Source organism: Strigops habroptila, chromosome 5, assembly GCF_004027225.2.
Source record: "Strigops habroptila isolate Jane chromosome 5, bStrHab1.2.pri, whole genome shotgun sequence".
NCBI lineage: Eukaryota > Metazoa > Chordata > Aves > Psittaciformes > Psittacidae > Strigops > Strigops habroptila.
This window is the reverse complement of record NC_044281.2, coordinates 33,924,602-33,940,987: the sequence shown is the minus strand read 5'-3', so window position 1 is coordinate 33,940,987 and position 16,386 is coordinate 33,924,602. Positions and strand designations below refer to the sequence as shown.

General features: G+C 38.7%; 1 protein-coding gene across 23 annotated transcripts in view; it reads left to right on the top strand.

The window, feature by feature from the left end:
• Nucleotides 1-16,386, top strand: part of ANK3 (ankyrin 3) — a 373,667-nt gene that overhangs the window by 259,280 nt on the left and 98,001 nt on the right. For all 23 annotated transcript variants that reach the window (XR_003991754.1, XM_032919982.1, XM_032919983.1 and 20 more), the window contains 8 exons: nt 91-189; nt 4,377-4,574; nt 6,778-6,876; nt 8,828-8,926; nt 10,204-10,302; nt 12,481-12,678; nt 13,203-13,301; nt 14,038-14,136. Coding sequence is in view for 22 of the 23 variants with exons in the window: in XM_032919982.1 (XP_032775873.1) it covers nt 91-189; nt 4,377-4,574; nt 6,778-6,876; nt 8,828-8,926; nt 10,204-10,302; nt 12,481-12,678; nt 13,203-13,301; nt 14,038-14,136 (990 nt within the window). In the remaining variant the exon portion in view is untranslated. The remainder of the gene's footprint in view (nt 1-90; nt 190-4,376; nt 4,575-6,777; nt 6,877-8,827; nt 8,927-10,203; nt 10,303-12,480; nt 12,679-13,202; nt 13,302-14,037; nt 14,137-16,386) is intronic.

Here is a 16,386-nt window from a genome sequence, read left to right as displayed (position 1 = left end):
CCTTAAGATATCATAGGACTTAAAAAGAAAGTGCACAAGATTTTACTGCTGTCTCTGAAACTAACTGATTATAATACTTGTGTTCCACAGGATGGGTTGACCCCCCTCCACTGTGGAGCAAGAAGTGGTCATGAACAAGTTGTAGAAATGCTGCTGGATCGTGGTGCCCCTATTCTTTCCAAAACCAAGGTAACTGGTTTTTTTTCTGCTGGGATAATCCTTGTACTTTTTTTTTTTTTTTTTTTTTTTTTTTTAGTGTAATTCTGCATGTCTCATTTATTTAAGGATTTGACAATAACTTTCCTATTTTATAGCTATTTAAAGTAACTGTGTGGGAGATCTCCAAAGTGAATGCCGTATGTAGCGCACGTCTGCATATGTAAAATGTGTTAAATCGAGATACAGAAGAAAAGGTTTCTGTGCCAACCAAAAAGGCATGTATGGTAACCTTACCCCTCAGAATTTCAGTAGTTGAAAATCTCTGTATCGGTCCTGGAATAAATACATGGTGATTACAATATATCTTCAGCTTGCACCAAATTACCCTAAGGCTAGAGTAGAGACAAGAGATAAAAATAGAGCGATGTCTCTTTGCAGAGACAGCTCATATTTCCTTAGAACTTAGCCTGATTACCAGTTTCTCCAATTTCTATCTCCCTACAGTTTATCACACAAAATTCTTCATCGAATTTCAAATCACCTATGCCAGCATGTACAGATTGCTTTAGACCTAAGGGTTGGCATTGAAGCATGTACTTGCCAGAGCTCTTCTGGTAGTAGTCTCTGCTGTGCTTTTATTGGTGATTTTAAATCTCAGTGCAGCAGCCTGCTATGTAGCACCTTTACAATCCATGACTCTCCCATTCAGGGCTGACATTTGGATTGTGCAATTTGTTGAGGTTCTTTCCCAAGATAACCTTCCACTACATGTTTTCTCTTCATCTGTAAGCAACGTATTTCCAACAACTTTTCTTGTTTCCTTATATTATTTCTTTTCTCTCTTCTGTCATCCTGTTCTGTTCTGTCTCAGCACCTTTCTATATTCTGCAGTTCTCCTTCTTCTTTGGATTTTTTTCCCCCCTTACTGGAATATATTTAGCATTTGTTTGGGAAGGTTGGCACCAGCTTTCCTCTGCTCAGTGAGTCACTGGCAAGTGCTGTCATGGGTAATCTGACAGACAGGATCCACCCATCATTTGCATGTGGAGTACCCGTGGACTCCCACAGCCCTGACTTGCAAACTTCACGAGCAGGGGGAGAGAGCAAGGGGCTGTCTAGGTGCCTCTCGGGCACATCTCCACACCACTGCCACTCTTAGAGCCTAGAGCTCATACTCCAGGGACTAAGGCTCTTCCATACTCTCTGGTAGCTCAGTTAATTACTTAAAGAAAAAACAAACAAACCATAAACCCTATTGCTTTGGTTTCCACCATCATAAATGAGAACCTCTCCTAAGGAACTACATTTCTTTTCAATATGGATTTTGTATTGTCAGGTGTTATCCCTAAATTTAACCCGCTCTTCAAGGCATGTAGGTTTTTAATTTGCTCATCTTCCCAAGAAGATTCACACAGCCTGGCTCAGAGTTCACTAGCCAAAATCAGGCAGACAAGAACATGGGATAGTTGGTTTGAAATAGCCCAGGACTGAAAGATGCACTTTGGATGTTCATCTGCAGAGGTTTATACAAGCACCTTCAGCAAAATGGGAGCCTCTCTGAAAGAAGGAAAATAATGTTATGTGTTAAAAAGTGAATAGAAGAAAGTTGAGCGCTTCCTGAGTTTCCTTCTGGTGTGTTAATTCTACTGTTCTCAGAAAGTACGCTAAGAAGTAGCAATACCTCTGAATGATATAAATGAATCCATTCATTTGGCACTAAACTATGGTACTGTCCTCTGCAAAAATAAGTGTCTCCATTCTCTTTAAATTAAATCATACATTATTGGAAATAGGGCACATCTTTGAAAGAATTCGAACTCTAGTCCTGAGTATGCTAGTGATTTTCTGTATGAGAAATGACATCTCTGTGTATCAGTGTCCATCTTTTTTTAATTACTGCTTCTTCCAGCTTGTTTGGCTCTTTTCCTTTTTTTTTTTTTTTCCCTTCCTTCCCAGAGTTAATGACGCTTTCCCTGATTAAAGTCCTTTGACACAGCTACAAAATAAATCTGTGTACCACTGATAATGTTGTTTACCCAGTCAGGCATTTAATACTCTATTTCATCTCCATGGTCGTCTTTTGTGTTTTTTGTTTATTGGGGGGTTTTGTGTTTTGTTTTGGTTGGGTTTTTTAAGGTATCATGTGACTGTCAACATCTTTGATTGATCTTGAACTTCAACTTTTAGTATTTTCTTGGCAATCTTCATAAAAACAGTAAGATAACAATGTTTATATAGTGACTCCATCTTGAAGTACCAAATCTTCTTACAGTCCTTACTTCTTACAGTAAGACTTGGTAAATTGTCTCTCACAACAAGGATATGGGACAGGAGAACATTGTTACATGTCGTATTTTTATGTTAAAAATGAGAAGGCATTGAAATATTAACTGACTTGTGTAAGATTGCAGAGTATCTTCTACTGCAGCAGAATGAAGAGCAAGCCTGGTTTAGATCATAGCAAAAGCCAATATTCCAATGGTATTTTATCTTCATGAACTTTTTCAGCATCCAGTCTTGTCTCTTGCTCTTTTGTGTAAAGTCTGGCTAGTTGCTGGACTTTTCTCATCCATGACAGGTTTTTGTCAAGCATCTTGCCGGTTTTCCCAAATTGACATGTGGCTGCTCTGCTTCTTCCCTTCTTTTCACTTGCCAGCCTCTTTTGTATCAGTTTCTCCTAGAAGGGACTCCCATATAATCTTTCCAATTTCTTACTCCATTAATAAGTGTGATTTTATTGGCCCTTGTTGTGAAGAATGACACTTTTCACCTGAAGGATCTTTCTTATAAAAATCAAACAGAACAGTATATGTTTACTATCACCTAAAAAACATCATTAGTTATAAACTGCTATCAAGAGGGCTTGGTGGCTAAGGCAAATTAATCTTTTTTTATTCCACTGTTTAACTACGCTGGAAGACAGTGAAAACATTTAAAATTCATTGCTAGTATCAAGCTTCCATGCAGATAATTCCTATAGTAGCCTTTGGGAATGGGAGAGAGGCTTATCCAAGCCAATATAAATCACAAGTGAGATGCCCATGAGATGATCTTGAAAGATATAACTGTATCCAAGAATGTCTGCTTCTCAGTACTGAATGTAAACTGCTTTCAAATTCTGACAGTATTAGCTTGTTTGCTTTCAACATCCTTCTTCCTTGTCTCTTTAAAAAATTATTTCACTGTGTATATCCATCTTTATTTTGAATGTTTGTCATTACTGTTATGATATGGGTATGGGAAAGGAGAAGAAAGAAATCATCTGTTTCAGAAAGCCTGAGATCTCAGCTGGTTTTACCTTGCTACTTCGTCTTTGCTAACTGCCGTCACACGAGGGCACTACATCTGTGAGCAAAAGTTTCACTTTCTGCATGATGGCAAACACAGTGTACTGTCAGTCATTTATAGATGTTATGTTAATTTTATCTCATATTTTTTACTCTGGAAATGTAATATATGTCGGTAGCTTGTTGATTAACTATTGTAAGCACTGCAGACACAATTCTTAGTACAGGTTTTGTTCCTAAACATGAATCTCTCTCAGGTGTTTCCCTGATGAAACAGAGCTTTACCACTGCCACTGATAGGTCACATCGCAGTGGTCTCATTCATATATTTTTATCCCAGTTGCACTTGAAACTTTTGCTGTTGTACTGATGTTGTCTGGGAAGAGTAGTCTCCATAGGTGTATAATGCAGTAAGGCATGCGTACAACCCAAATTCAGGAAAAAACTAATGGAGGGATGAGGAAAGGTTGGAGTGATTACTGAGTGATGCTCTGACCTACTCTCTCATGCCAGGAATATGCAGTCTACATTAGAGTGGTGAGTTTAATGCAGCTTTTAAAAACAGAAAATTTCCTCGCTAGGTTATTTGAAGTCCTAAATTACTGTTCTTCACACAATTCATCTAAGTTGAGCAATTTATCTGAGCTATGCTGGCTGAAATAAGCTACATTTAGAGCATTGCTGGTATGGTACGAATGGTTTTTTAATGTTGAGCTGCCTACAAACTCTTAACCAAATAAGTTCCAAATTCCACATAGCTTTTGCCAGAGTAAGAACCCTCGTTGTTACACTGAACATGTTAAGTTTATTTTGGGTGCTCTCTGGGCTTGTAAAATTCTTCATACAACAAATGCTCTAAAAACAAAGTGAAGGAGTTTCATTTCTCTGAGCATTCTATAACCCATCAATGTTGGGTCTTTTTGTTCACAGAATGGTTTGTCTCCATTGCACATGGCAACACAAGGAGATCATCTAAACTGTGTTCAGCTTCTGATTCAGCACAACGTGCCTGTAGATGATGTCACTAATGACTATCTGACTGCGCTGCATGTTGCCGCCCACTGTGGCCACTATAAAGTTGCCAAGGTTCTCTTGGACAAGAAAGCTAATCCTAATGCCAAAGCACTGGTAAGTACACAGCGAGTTACTGTTCACAGCTAAACATTCTTCCAAAGTTGCAGTGAGACTTATTTGAGAGTTATTTTCTGCCTGCTGATGGTTAACAGTGAGGATATGTTGTATTGCTACAGCCCAAGAGAGGATGCTCAAGGTTCAAAGTGTTAATAATGTATCATGCAATCAGAGTAGACCTTTGCTTATGGACGATCAGCAGTGATTTATGAATTTCTAGTGTAACTAGAGCTCTTTTTCCTCCTGGTATCTTGTTATGATTCTGACTAGATGAAGCAACTGCAGACATAACTGGTGTAGTTTTTGGTATGGAGAGAATTCTCATTTTCTAAATGTTTGTAAAGAGAAAATAAACAGTAACTTTTAAAACTGAGAGAATTTTTATTAGCTCTCAAATACCTGAAGCAGTCAAAAGTAGGAATAAGAAACATAACTATTTGCGGTATTTTGTGTCAATGAAGTAATTTGCCTTTCCACTTTAAAAACAACTTCAGCAACAAAATCTGTTACTGTAATACAAACAATGCATTATTGCGTTTTGTTCAAAATTATACTTGCAATCCATTGTTTTTAAAATGTCTTTTTGATTTGTTCTTCAGTAACAAATTTAGGCTCTGACATTAGTTGGGTTGACTATTGGTTTCAGAGCCCTGACGCTAGTAACTTATTCAGTTCTTGAAATATTATGTGAGCTCCTGAAACCCTCACAAGCCAGGTGGGATTGACTCTCTTGAAAACAGCCCAGGGTCCACAGATTTCCTTCTCTCAGCCCCTCCGTTTTGTGTCAGATCAACCTGTCTTCAGGTGTCTTTGGTCAAAGTATTATGATATATGGGATTTGTTCACTATAACCAGCAAGGGGGGAGGCTTGTAAGCCTGTAATATATATTTTCACTTTCTGACATAATCAAATCATCATCAGGTTTAGCTTGTCAGAGTTGCTGGCAGTGGCAGCCACAATTTTCCTTTTTCCCCTAAATCTTTTAGTGCTTCCTTCTATTCTGTCCTGATCCCCACTCAGGATGATTAAGTAGAAGAAATCTGAGTGCAGTGTCTGGAGCTCAGGCTCACTCTTCCCTGAAACACATCTAAGCTTACCCTGGACATTGTCCACCGCTAAGGAGAGAGTTGAGAGCTGCTCACACTTAAACTGGAACAGACAATTACACTGACCTCACATTACAAAAGCATACAATATTCTTTATTATATGGTATGTAGAAAAGTGCTAATTTTGATCAGATCTGAGGGGTTGATTCTGTTGGCTCTTTTCAGAATTATTCTGCAAATGCTTTTTTGACGAATATACAGAACAGCATCAGTATTCAGTGCACTAATGTTACCAGCTGTGCATGCTATGGACAGCTTATTTTCCCATTTTATTTGTTTCCTGTTCACACTAAATAAGATGGAATTTTTTTTAAAGAAGAGGCAAAATAATTATAGTAAACTGTCAGGTAATGAATAAAAAAAAAAAAGTAAGATTAGTTTAGAAAAAGATCCTATTAGGAACTGCAACAAAAACCCTCAACCAGTTAACTGTGAATATGTTAAGCGAAAATAAAGGTTTTGCTAGTTTTAGGTGAACTGAAAATTTGAAAAAAAAAAAATCATTATATATTGGAGTAGGATATATTTATTATAAAATAATATAATGTTTCATCATTAAAACTGGCTATATGTGAAGACCTTAGATCCAGTACCTAAAGGGGAACTGCAAGAAAGTTGGTGGACTTTATACAGGGGCATGTAGAGATAGGGCAAGGCGCTTTAAATTAGAAGAGAGTAGATTTAGGTTAGAAATGAGGAAGAAATGTTTCACTCTGAGGGTGGTGAGACACTGGAACAGGTTATGCCAAGAAGTTGTGGCTGCCCCATCCCTGGCAATGTTCAAGGCCAGGTTGGATGGGGCTTTGAGCAGCCTGGTCTAGTGGAAGGTGTCCCTGCCTGTGGCACAGGGGTTGGAACTAGATGATCTTTAAGGTACCTTCCAAACAAAACCATTCTATGAATCTATAAAATATGTATTTTTCTTTTTAGATTATTTTTTTCTCTCTTTTACATTAAAAATTTAGTGAAGTCAAAAGAAATCTGTGAGGTGTTTCGTTAAAACAGAGGAATGTGTTATGATGTATTCTATACCCAATTCTACTTTTTAATGACATACGCAGTGTCAAAAAGTATGTTCTTTCTCATTTACAGAATGGTTTCACACCTCTTCACATAGCCTGCAAGAAGAACAGAATGAAAGTAATGGAACTTCTTCTGAAGCACGGTGCATCAATTCAAGCTGTGACTGAGGTAAGAAGTGGTCTTTTCACATTTGTCTTTGTTTTTCCTACAAAATTGATTGTGACTATATTGATTCTATTTAAATATTTCTAAAAGAACATGTACCAATCAAGTCAACAATTATTTTCAGCCAGGTATTACAAAATAATAAAACTGAATAATAAAGTCAGTTATCCTAATAGATCATAACACCCAAACAATTTATATGCTTTGGGAAAAAAAAAAAAAGTGAAACATAACATTAAAATATTTAAAATATCTATAATTACTCCAATTTTTTACTGTAATGCACTGAAATTCACCCTGTTATGGACTTCAAGGTGAAGACTGTGCTTCACTCAAGACCTCTTTTGAAAGGTGATTTAATTCAGATTTTGTTTTGGCTTTCCACACAGAAGTTAAATTCACCCACCGTCACGGGTTATCACAAATCAGCTAGACAGAAATCAATATGCTATTACTTCAATCAACATGAGATAGTCTACACCCAGTTATTGGCACAATTTAAAGATTAATTACGCACCTATGGAAAATTTGGTTTGTCTGTGTGTATGTATATTCTACTAAGTTAGGAGGAAAGGTCACATGTATGAAGGTCTGGCCACTATGGAAGAAGCCAGGTTAGAAAATAAAAAAACAATTCCATTGATCAAAGAAGGTACAACTGGGAGCAGTTCATCTCCCAAAAATGGAGTTTCATTTGATGCATGGGGTTTTGTACTAATTATTCAGTAGCAAACCATACAGCTCCTTTTTGACTTTCTTGAGAAAGAACAGAGACAGCACTTGCTATATGTCACATATATCCAGACTAGTTTTTAAAACCTAGTTGTAGATGCACTTTTCAGAGTCTAATGTGAAGTCATATTAGCAAAGGAGTGAGAAGTACAAAAAGAACATTAACAGAAGAGATGCAATGCTTGTCCTCTGTATTAATCAGTGTGGAAGTAGAAAAATTATGTACTCAATTTTATCCCTTTAAATGCAAAGCATTAGTTAGTATTAGTTAGTATTTATGATCAAAGATGACACACGTTTTTCCTGCAGTCTATTATTTTAAAAGCATTTACTAAATTACGTGAAACAGGTAAAAGAAATAACATACTCAACCAGTTATTCTGCCTTCCTGCTTATGTTTGCTGTTCTGTGTGAGGAAGGAACAAAAGTGTGTTTTCCTCACATCTACCCTCGTTGTAGCTGTGTACATCTATGAGGACACTGCTTAAATCAGGGGATTTCCAGAGATCCACTGAGCTTTCTCCTTCTCTTGGTAGCAAAACCCCCTTCTGCAACCTCTGGCTGACTGTTGGTACAGCTGTGCAGAAGCAGGAAGAGGCTCTATGAAGAGGCTTTAGGGTAATTCTATGTGGAGAAATATTAAATATTGATTGGATTTCTACAGCTAAATCCTTTAGGTCATGCCCTGCTAAATGACTGCTCCCTTTTTCCCCCTTCTCCCTCCCTCCCTCTCTCTCTCTCTCTCCAGTTGGTCTTTTATATCTTGTATAAGGGCAATGGTGCAGCAGATTTGTGATGGTGATGGTGTCACAAGGTCCTGAGGGAAGGGGGAATTATCTTTAATCCATGTCATCTGTGTCTATGCCTCCCTGGCTTGATGCCACAGTTTTGAATTTCCTTTCTCCTGCAGAAATAGTGGGAATGGAGTTCACCACTAAGTTCAATAGACCTTCTTGTTCATCCAAAAGCAACTGGATTTGGTGGGGACAATGGACGCTGCATCTTTTTTGCATTCGCAGAACACTCATAGGTGTTTCCAATTCTGTTTAGTTTAACAGTTTAACAATTAGTTTAAGCATGTGATTACGTTTTTGAGAAGATCCTCTCAGAAGAGCAAGCACTTGGGTTTACTTACTTTGGAATAGCTTGTTTGCTCACCATGGCATTCTTGTAAAGGAATGTGGAAGTAGGTATTTAAGTTTGATTTTGGTTTGGTTTTCAGTCGGGCCTAACTCCAATCCATGTTGCTGCCTTCATGGGACATGTAAATATTGTATCGCAGCTAATGCATCATGGAGCATCACCCAACACTACCAACGTGGTGAGTAACACATTTCCTTTCAGCATGGCAGAACTGCGAATTGATTATAATATCTGGGAGCAGCACTGTCATGAAGAAGCACCTAAACCTGGTGTTTACCATTCACCTCCATAGTAGTCATGGCTCCTACTGGAGTCATGGGGAAGTTCAGCCTGCTGACTCCTACTTGGGAGACGCTTGACAGGTTGAGGAAACCTCAGAAGAGGCTGATGTTCAGCTGACTCTATTCTCTTTATTTTCTGAAGTGAAGAATGTGAACTGTAGCTCCTCATATGTGATTTTTGAGATGTGTACTTGACTGTTGAGCACTGCTTTCCCAGGACCCTGGGGGTCTACCATTTAAGGAAAGTTCTGCTGCTATCAACAGATTGCAGCAGATTGTCAGGACATATTGCTTGTGTCCATACAGCTGTACAAGTGTGCTTTTGTACTGGATGTGCACTGTGTGCCCTAAGGCTCCTAGGACATGCGTACAAACTGAAGTCATTGTTAGATAGATATTTGAAAGTTGGGAAATAGGAGGAAAGTAGAAACTGGTTGATTCTTTTTAACAGTTTGGCCTCTAAAATTTCCCTTTCACCTTCCATACACAGGAGCATTTAGAAGACAAGCTTTTATTAAGGTCTGCATCTACTAATACTATTAGGCTATATAAAAATGCAACACCATTTTTAAGTTAGCAGGTGTTTGCTAAAGACATACTGATGTCCAAATATATAAAAAGAGTTTTTCTCCTGAATTTATTCTGGTTTCCTTGGATTTTTCTTTCATAAAATCAATGAAACCTTAGATTGATGTACACAGTAATGAATTTTTTTCCTCTTGTTCACTCATCTCAGTGCTTGTTAGATAAAAAATCACAGTAGGGGCATAGGGCACAGCAGGAGGAAAGCCAAATATATGTGTATCTGTATATACAAAATTTGAAATAAATTTTTTGTTTGACTAAACTAGGCCCTACTTAAATGGAGGTCCATTTTAACGCTCAGTAAAATGCTAGTAAACACAAAAATTGCACTGTCTCTTTTCAGCAAAAGACTAGTGACAGAGGCACTTTTGTCTTGGGAAACTGACCCTGAAATAAACTGCTTTGTAGTATACATCTAAGAGGTCAAATATTGAATTAATCTCCCATCTTGCTCACAGACAACTACTACAAAATATTATAGTGGAGATTATTCTGAACTGGGTCACCAGTATTTTTGTATTTACGAAACATGTTGGGGTTTCCTGCAGTGTGTGTTTAATGATATTTTCTTTTTGCTGCTGCATGGTAGAGAGGAGAAACGGCGCTGCACATGGCTGCCCGAGCTGGCCAAACAGAGGTTGTTCGATACCTGGTACAAAATGGAGCCCAAGTGGAGGCTAAAGCTAAGGTAAGGTGATGGTCCAGGTATTATAACCGTAGATTATCTATATTTAGCAAAGAAAGGAATCTCATTCATCTCGCATGTGTCTTTCGGCAAGAGAAAGGGAGATGAAGCCAAGGGCCTTGAAGTAATGACCACTGATACTTTGTTATGTATTCTCTTACTGTAGTCATGAGTGGTCTGTATGTAAGAGAGAAGACAGGAGATTTCAAATTGATACCATGCCCTTTTTTTTGGGGGGGGGGGGTTGGTGGTCAGCTTTTAACATAAACTATTGCGTGTTTGAAGAGTTTTGGTTTGGGGTGGGAAGCAAGGAGGGGGAGGAACGCCTCAAATCTGCTTTTATTTCTGCAAAACTGTAAATCCTAGGCTGCTGGTGTCTCCCATCATGATCCTAAAACATCAGCCTGTGTGCATTCAAAACCAGTTATACTGCTAAAGAACACCTCCTAAAGTAAGAATGCACAGTAAGGGGATGTAACATAGGGCTGGAAAGAAGAAACAGAACCTATAGAAACAATTGCAACTAAGGATTATAAGGGGGGAGGAGAAAGAAATGGTCAAGAGCCACTAAAGAAACATGTAAAGTTATGGAAATAAGAGAGTTCCAGGCAACAGACAAGGGAAGGAGATAAATGGGTGCAATAAATAGCAATCTCATTAGGTAGACTCAGGATTTGGTTTTGGTTTTTTTTTTTTTTTAAATAGTGATTAAATTGATACAGTTTCAAAGAAATCTATTTTTTGTTGTGAATCTCATCTGTGAATTGGCTCACAAATAAAGTTACTGGTAAGATTATCTACTTACAAGGAACTCTGACTAATTATTTATAGCAGATACACTTCATATCTGCAAGCAGTCTGACAACAGAAGTGAATCATCTGATCTGTAAATCTCCAAAAACAGCCTCGAAAGTGAACAGCCTGCACTCAGAAACACAATCACGCAAATCTTTTCTATTTAGTTAATTTGTGCAAACGTCTATTGCCTTTGATCAGTTCATTATCATAAGTAACAACTAAATGCAAGTAATAGATTATACACCAGTGCTAACATCAGCCATGAGAAATTTGTGGGAAACAGGCATAAACTGGAAACATTTAAGAACCATAAAGGGTTTCTACCAGTCAGAGCAGAATTTCCCTGCAGAGAAGCAGCATTCACATCCTGACACTTTCATCCTAAATCCCAAAGGTGTAAAATCACTGTTGTAGGATGGGCATGGGCAGAAGTCTCTAACAGAGAACATCCCAGAACTACTCTGCTGCAGGACATAAGGTAGCAGTGCTTAAAAGGTAGGAAGTTCAGCAGGGAAAAATGGGGTCAGAAAGGTGTTTGAATAGATTTATGAGGAACAGGAAGAAATACTCAGAACAAGGTCACAAACAACCACAATGTTTTCACTGAAGGAAAATAAGTAAACAATGAGACTCACGACAAGGCAACCCCTGTACTTAAAACTATTCCGATTACTGTGTTCTGAATGGCCAGTAAGAAAACAACAGTGAATTTCAGCATCATGCTTTATCTTCAGTTACATCCACTGTAAAGTTATCTGCAAAATACCAAACAAATTGTTTACCTTTTTTTTAAAAAAAGCACAAAATATGATACTCAATGCAAGTTACTAGGCAATAATATGCTAAGCATCTCAGGCCATCCCAACTAACAAGTTGCTAGATGTTGCTGGGAATCATAAATGAGATCTAGATGTAAAGAATAGAGCTATGCATTTGCTGCATTTTAAGAAAGGTCTCAAATTCAGCTGGAAACTCTATGCACCTTAGTGGGAAAACAAAGTGAGGCAAATCCAGGTTATAAAAAAAATATTGATCACTTTATTTACTGTTATGGGTTACATACCTGTCTGGCATATTTTCTGGTGCATCAACAAAGCACAAGGTATCTTTATTATATGACAAAGACAGTGTGCAATATTCACTGCTGACCTCAGTAGAATTAATGCTCTGGAATACCTGTCTGGCATATTTTCTGGTGCATCAACAAAGCACAAGGTATCTTTATTATATGACAAAGACAGTGTGCAATATTCACTATTGACCTCAGTAGAATTAATGCTCATCTGCAATTTTGGAAAGTGATAGAATCAGAGCAAGTATTTTTTGTCAAAATATGAGCCTCAATTTTCTCATGTAGGACTCTGTTGTTTCCTTTGTGTTTAGGATGACCAAACACCGCTGCACATTTCTGCTCGACTGGGAAAAGCAGATATAGTACAGCAGCTGCTACAACAAGGAGCATCACCAAATGCAGCTACAACATCTGGCTATACGCCCCTGCATCTTTCTGCTCGAGAAGGACATGAAGATGTAGCTTCTGTTCTTTTGGATCATGGTGCATCTTTATCTATCATTACCAAGGTAAGGGAGTTGCAAAAGTGATAGCTTCAATAGTAAAATATTCCTGTAGCAAGTGCTACTTGTGAATTACATGCTGCAAGAGTCGAATACACATAAAAATAGTGTAAGAACGAGCTGCATTTTATTATTAACAGGGTACATAGCTTCATTATTTTACCTCAGAGTCTGATGTATAACATATCTCAGTGGTCAGACATGTATTTTCTTGGAAAGAAAGAAATGCAGGGCAGAAATTCCTAACAGGAATTGATAAGCTGCTGCCCAGCCTTGTCCTTGGGTCTTTGGTGGTGCAAAAAAAGGAACTGACTCTTCCCTTTTTATGGTTGTTTTAATGTAGATAAGGCTTTGCCTTGCAAGGGAGGGCCTCCAGACCTGCCAGGCAGATGGTAATCTGCAGATTTGCTGCCTGTACTCAGGACTATGTAAGGGGATGGATGAAAACAGCAGTACCCTTGTAGATCAGAGACAAACCTTACCTTGAAAGAGAGTGCACAAGTCTGCTATATAACTGCTTTCTCTTACAGAAAGGATTTACTCCTCTACATGTGGCTGCAAAATATGGGAAAATTGAGGTAGCCAATCTCCTGCTTCAGAAGAATGCATCTCCTGATGCTTCTGGAAAGGTAGGACAGAAGAAGCCACTGCCACTTGCACAGCAAGTACTTAAATGCACATAATAGTCTAATAATATCCTTTTACCTACTTATCATGACACTTATATACACAGGTTGGGAATGGGTTTCGTGTAATATTCCAGTACCTGCTGGGGCTGTCAAGAGCCAGCAAACTCTTGACAAGAGTGACTTTTATTGTCATTAATTGGCAAAAAAATGATGTCCTTTTTGTACCCATCTAGGGGAATGGAGACAAACCATTCCCCTACCTTCCTCCCCAGACTATTTACAGTCTTTATCAGAGTATTCAGGCAGCTGGCTCTTCTCCCCCACGTCTCTTTGCCCACACAGGGCAAAGCCTAGTAGGACTTCAAGCTTTTTAAATTAGCCCAGCTTGGATTTTTACAGATCCAAGGGACAGTTTACTTATCCACTGCAGTAAAAGAAAAACATTACCGAGGGTATGACCTCAGGGTCAAAATTCCTTACGTGCTCTGTCCTGAGGGCAGCACAGATACGTGCTTCTCTGTTCATCTTCCCTAGGATAATTGAAAAGGGCTTTCACAGCTCCGTAAGATTTTCAAATCTCTCTTTGTTTTTTGATTCTAAAGTTATCAAAGATTCTGGGTATATGAATGAATAACAAATGTGTTTTTTCACCTTATCTCCTCTGATTCTCCAAACTCTTAAGTTTTCCCTAGAGAGGGTCTGTAACAGCACTTGTTTGTTCTGCATGTGTTTTTAGAGCGGTTTAACACCACTGCATGTAGCTGCACACTACGATAATCAAAAAGTGGCACTCCTACTGTTGGACCAGGGAGCTTCACCTCATGCATCTGCCAAGGTACAAGTACTGGCCACTCTCGGGGAACAATACTTAGGCTTTTTGTCTCAGTTTATTCCCTGTCTACTTCTGTTCTTTCTAGGCTGTATATGCTTGCAATTACAGGGAGCTCAGCGACCTTGTTTATTAATGTCTCACAACCACATAAAGCTGCTAGAATAATTCTACAGGTGAATAAAACAGCAGTAAAAAAGCAAACATAGGTGTAGAAATATTTAAAATCTTTAGTTTAATAAAGTTCAGTCTAGGCGAATAATGTGTCTTGCTTTCACTTGTCTGGTCTCTTTTGTGCCTTTTCCCAGCCAGCCAACTGAATATTGTTGCACCTTAACATCTGTGCAGGGCAAGCTTGTGGTTGATGCCTTGCTACAGGGGTGTAGTTCTCCTGTATTATGCCACAAGATGACTTCTGAGGTGTGATATGTTTCTCAGTACAATGTACATAATTATTAATGTGCTTCACAATACTTCTACCACAGTGTAGATGTACTGGTGAGAGAATAAAACAAGTAGTCTCAGCCCTGCTTTAATTGCAAATTACTGTAGGCAAGACAACGCATAGTGTAAGATTTCAGGGGGTGTGAAAGAACAATCGATAGTTGGACAGCAACAACAGTAAAACTGGATGGAAGTGCATGTAGGTTCAGATGGGGTAAATGCAGTGTAAATGCCTCATCTGAAACAACCCAGACACTAAAATCACTACAAAATCCCTACAAAAAAAATCACTACAAAAATCACTAAAAAAAAAAACCCTCACTAGAAAAGTGAGAGCTAGTGGAAAAGCCAGTATCGTAGATAGACAGCTTCCCTTGATTGCCTTCTTTTCACACATGACTGAATACAGCCATAACACTAAAGGCCTTCTGCATGGCTAAAAAAAGAGGATGAAGTCTGTGGTACATGGTAGGTCCAGAGTTTATAGTGCAAAGGAAAGGAAAATTAAATAAACATGGATAGCCAGCAGTAACAGCACAGGTTAAAATCAATAATGTCAATAGTGACAATCTGGAGAGCAGTGCCCCAGGAGGTGAACTGGAGTGATCTCTGATCTTTTACTACTGCAACACAGCACTCTTAAATGCCACTGTGGGGAAGAAAGGGCCTTCTGAAGGCCTGACCCAGTTTTCACCAAAAGAAACTGTCAGTGGAAGCTGTGCATCCCGTAAGGGGAGGCATTGCAGCATCCACTGTCCCAGGGCTGTCCAAACCAAGGTGGAAGCGCTACAGACTATGCAATAATATTGCACAAACTCGTGTGTCACCTTAGCTTCCCTATCTGTAACAGAACAGTTTTGCAGCTGCCACTTCAGGCCTTCAAGGGCCAGCTGTAAGTTTTCCTAAAATGAAGCATTTGTTAGCATTCTGCAGCAAGTGAGCCACAGCATACCAAGTAGAGTGTCAATACTAAATAAAATTAACGGTAGCATGTTTGTTGCTTTCGGCACCCACTGTGCAGTCACCTGAAAATTTATGTTGATAACAGCAGATGATTTCCCATTTCTTTTGTAAATGTGGTCTAATAAATAAATGTGTTATGTCATATCTCATCACTGGCTCCACAGTTAGTTTCATCAGCAGTTGCTTTTTCTGTGACACTCCTGTCTTTAACACTGATCTTAAGATTGGCTCATTAGCCTGGCCTGGCAGCATTTGCCTTGAAGAATGATTAATGAAAGGGTATGGGAAGTGGTCATGTCATAATACAGCGGTGTGATACAAACAGTTATTCTGGTGAACCATTCTTCTTTTTAGAGGCCAAAATTAGGCTTCTGCCTAATTTTAATTTGGCATCCACTTTACAATGTTTCTCTTCCTCTCTCCTCCACCCCCAAAGCCTCAGTTTTTCTCTATCCCTTTATCTTTAACCGTTTTCCCTTTTCCCCTTTTATTCCCTGGCAGCCAGAATAACCCAATACCCTTCCTTCCAAACTTCTCTGTTCCCTTCTGCACCTATGCATAGTGGCAGAGTCCTTATGAGGAGAAAATGCAGTCTGAGTCTGAGCTGAATTTCAACTTTTATTTTTCAGCTCTTTTTTTGCCTTCTCTTGGCAACCTGCTGCTCTCCATTCCACTGAAAGCAATGTATACCTATTTCTGAGGAAAAGGCTTGAAATCTGCATTTGTCATTTTACAAAATATACGTGAGCTCAATTTAAAATACACACAGTTTAGCATATATGCAGGATTTAGCAAGTAGTTTTTAGGATTTAGTAGGTGTCCATGTGGCAATGGCTGTTTTTCATGTCA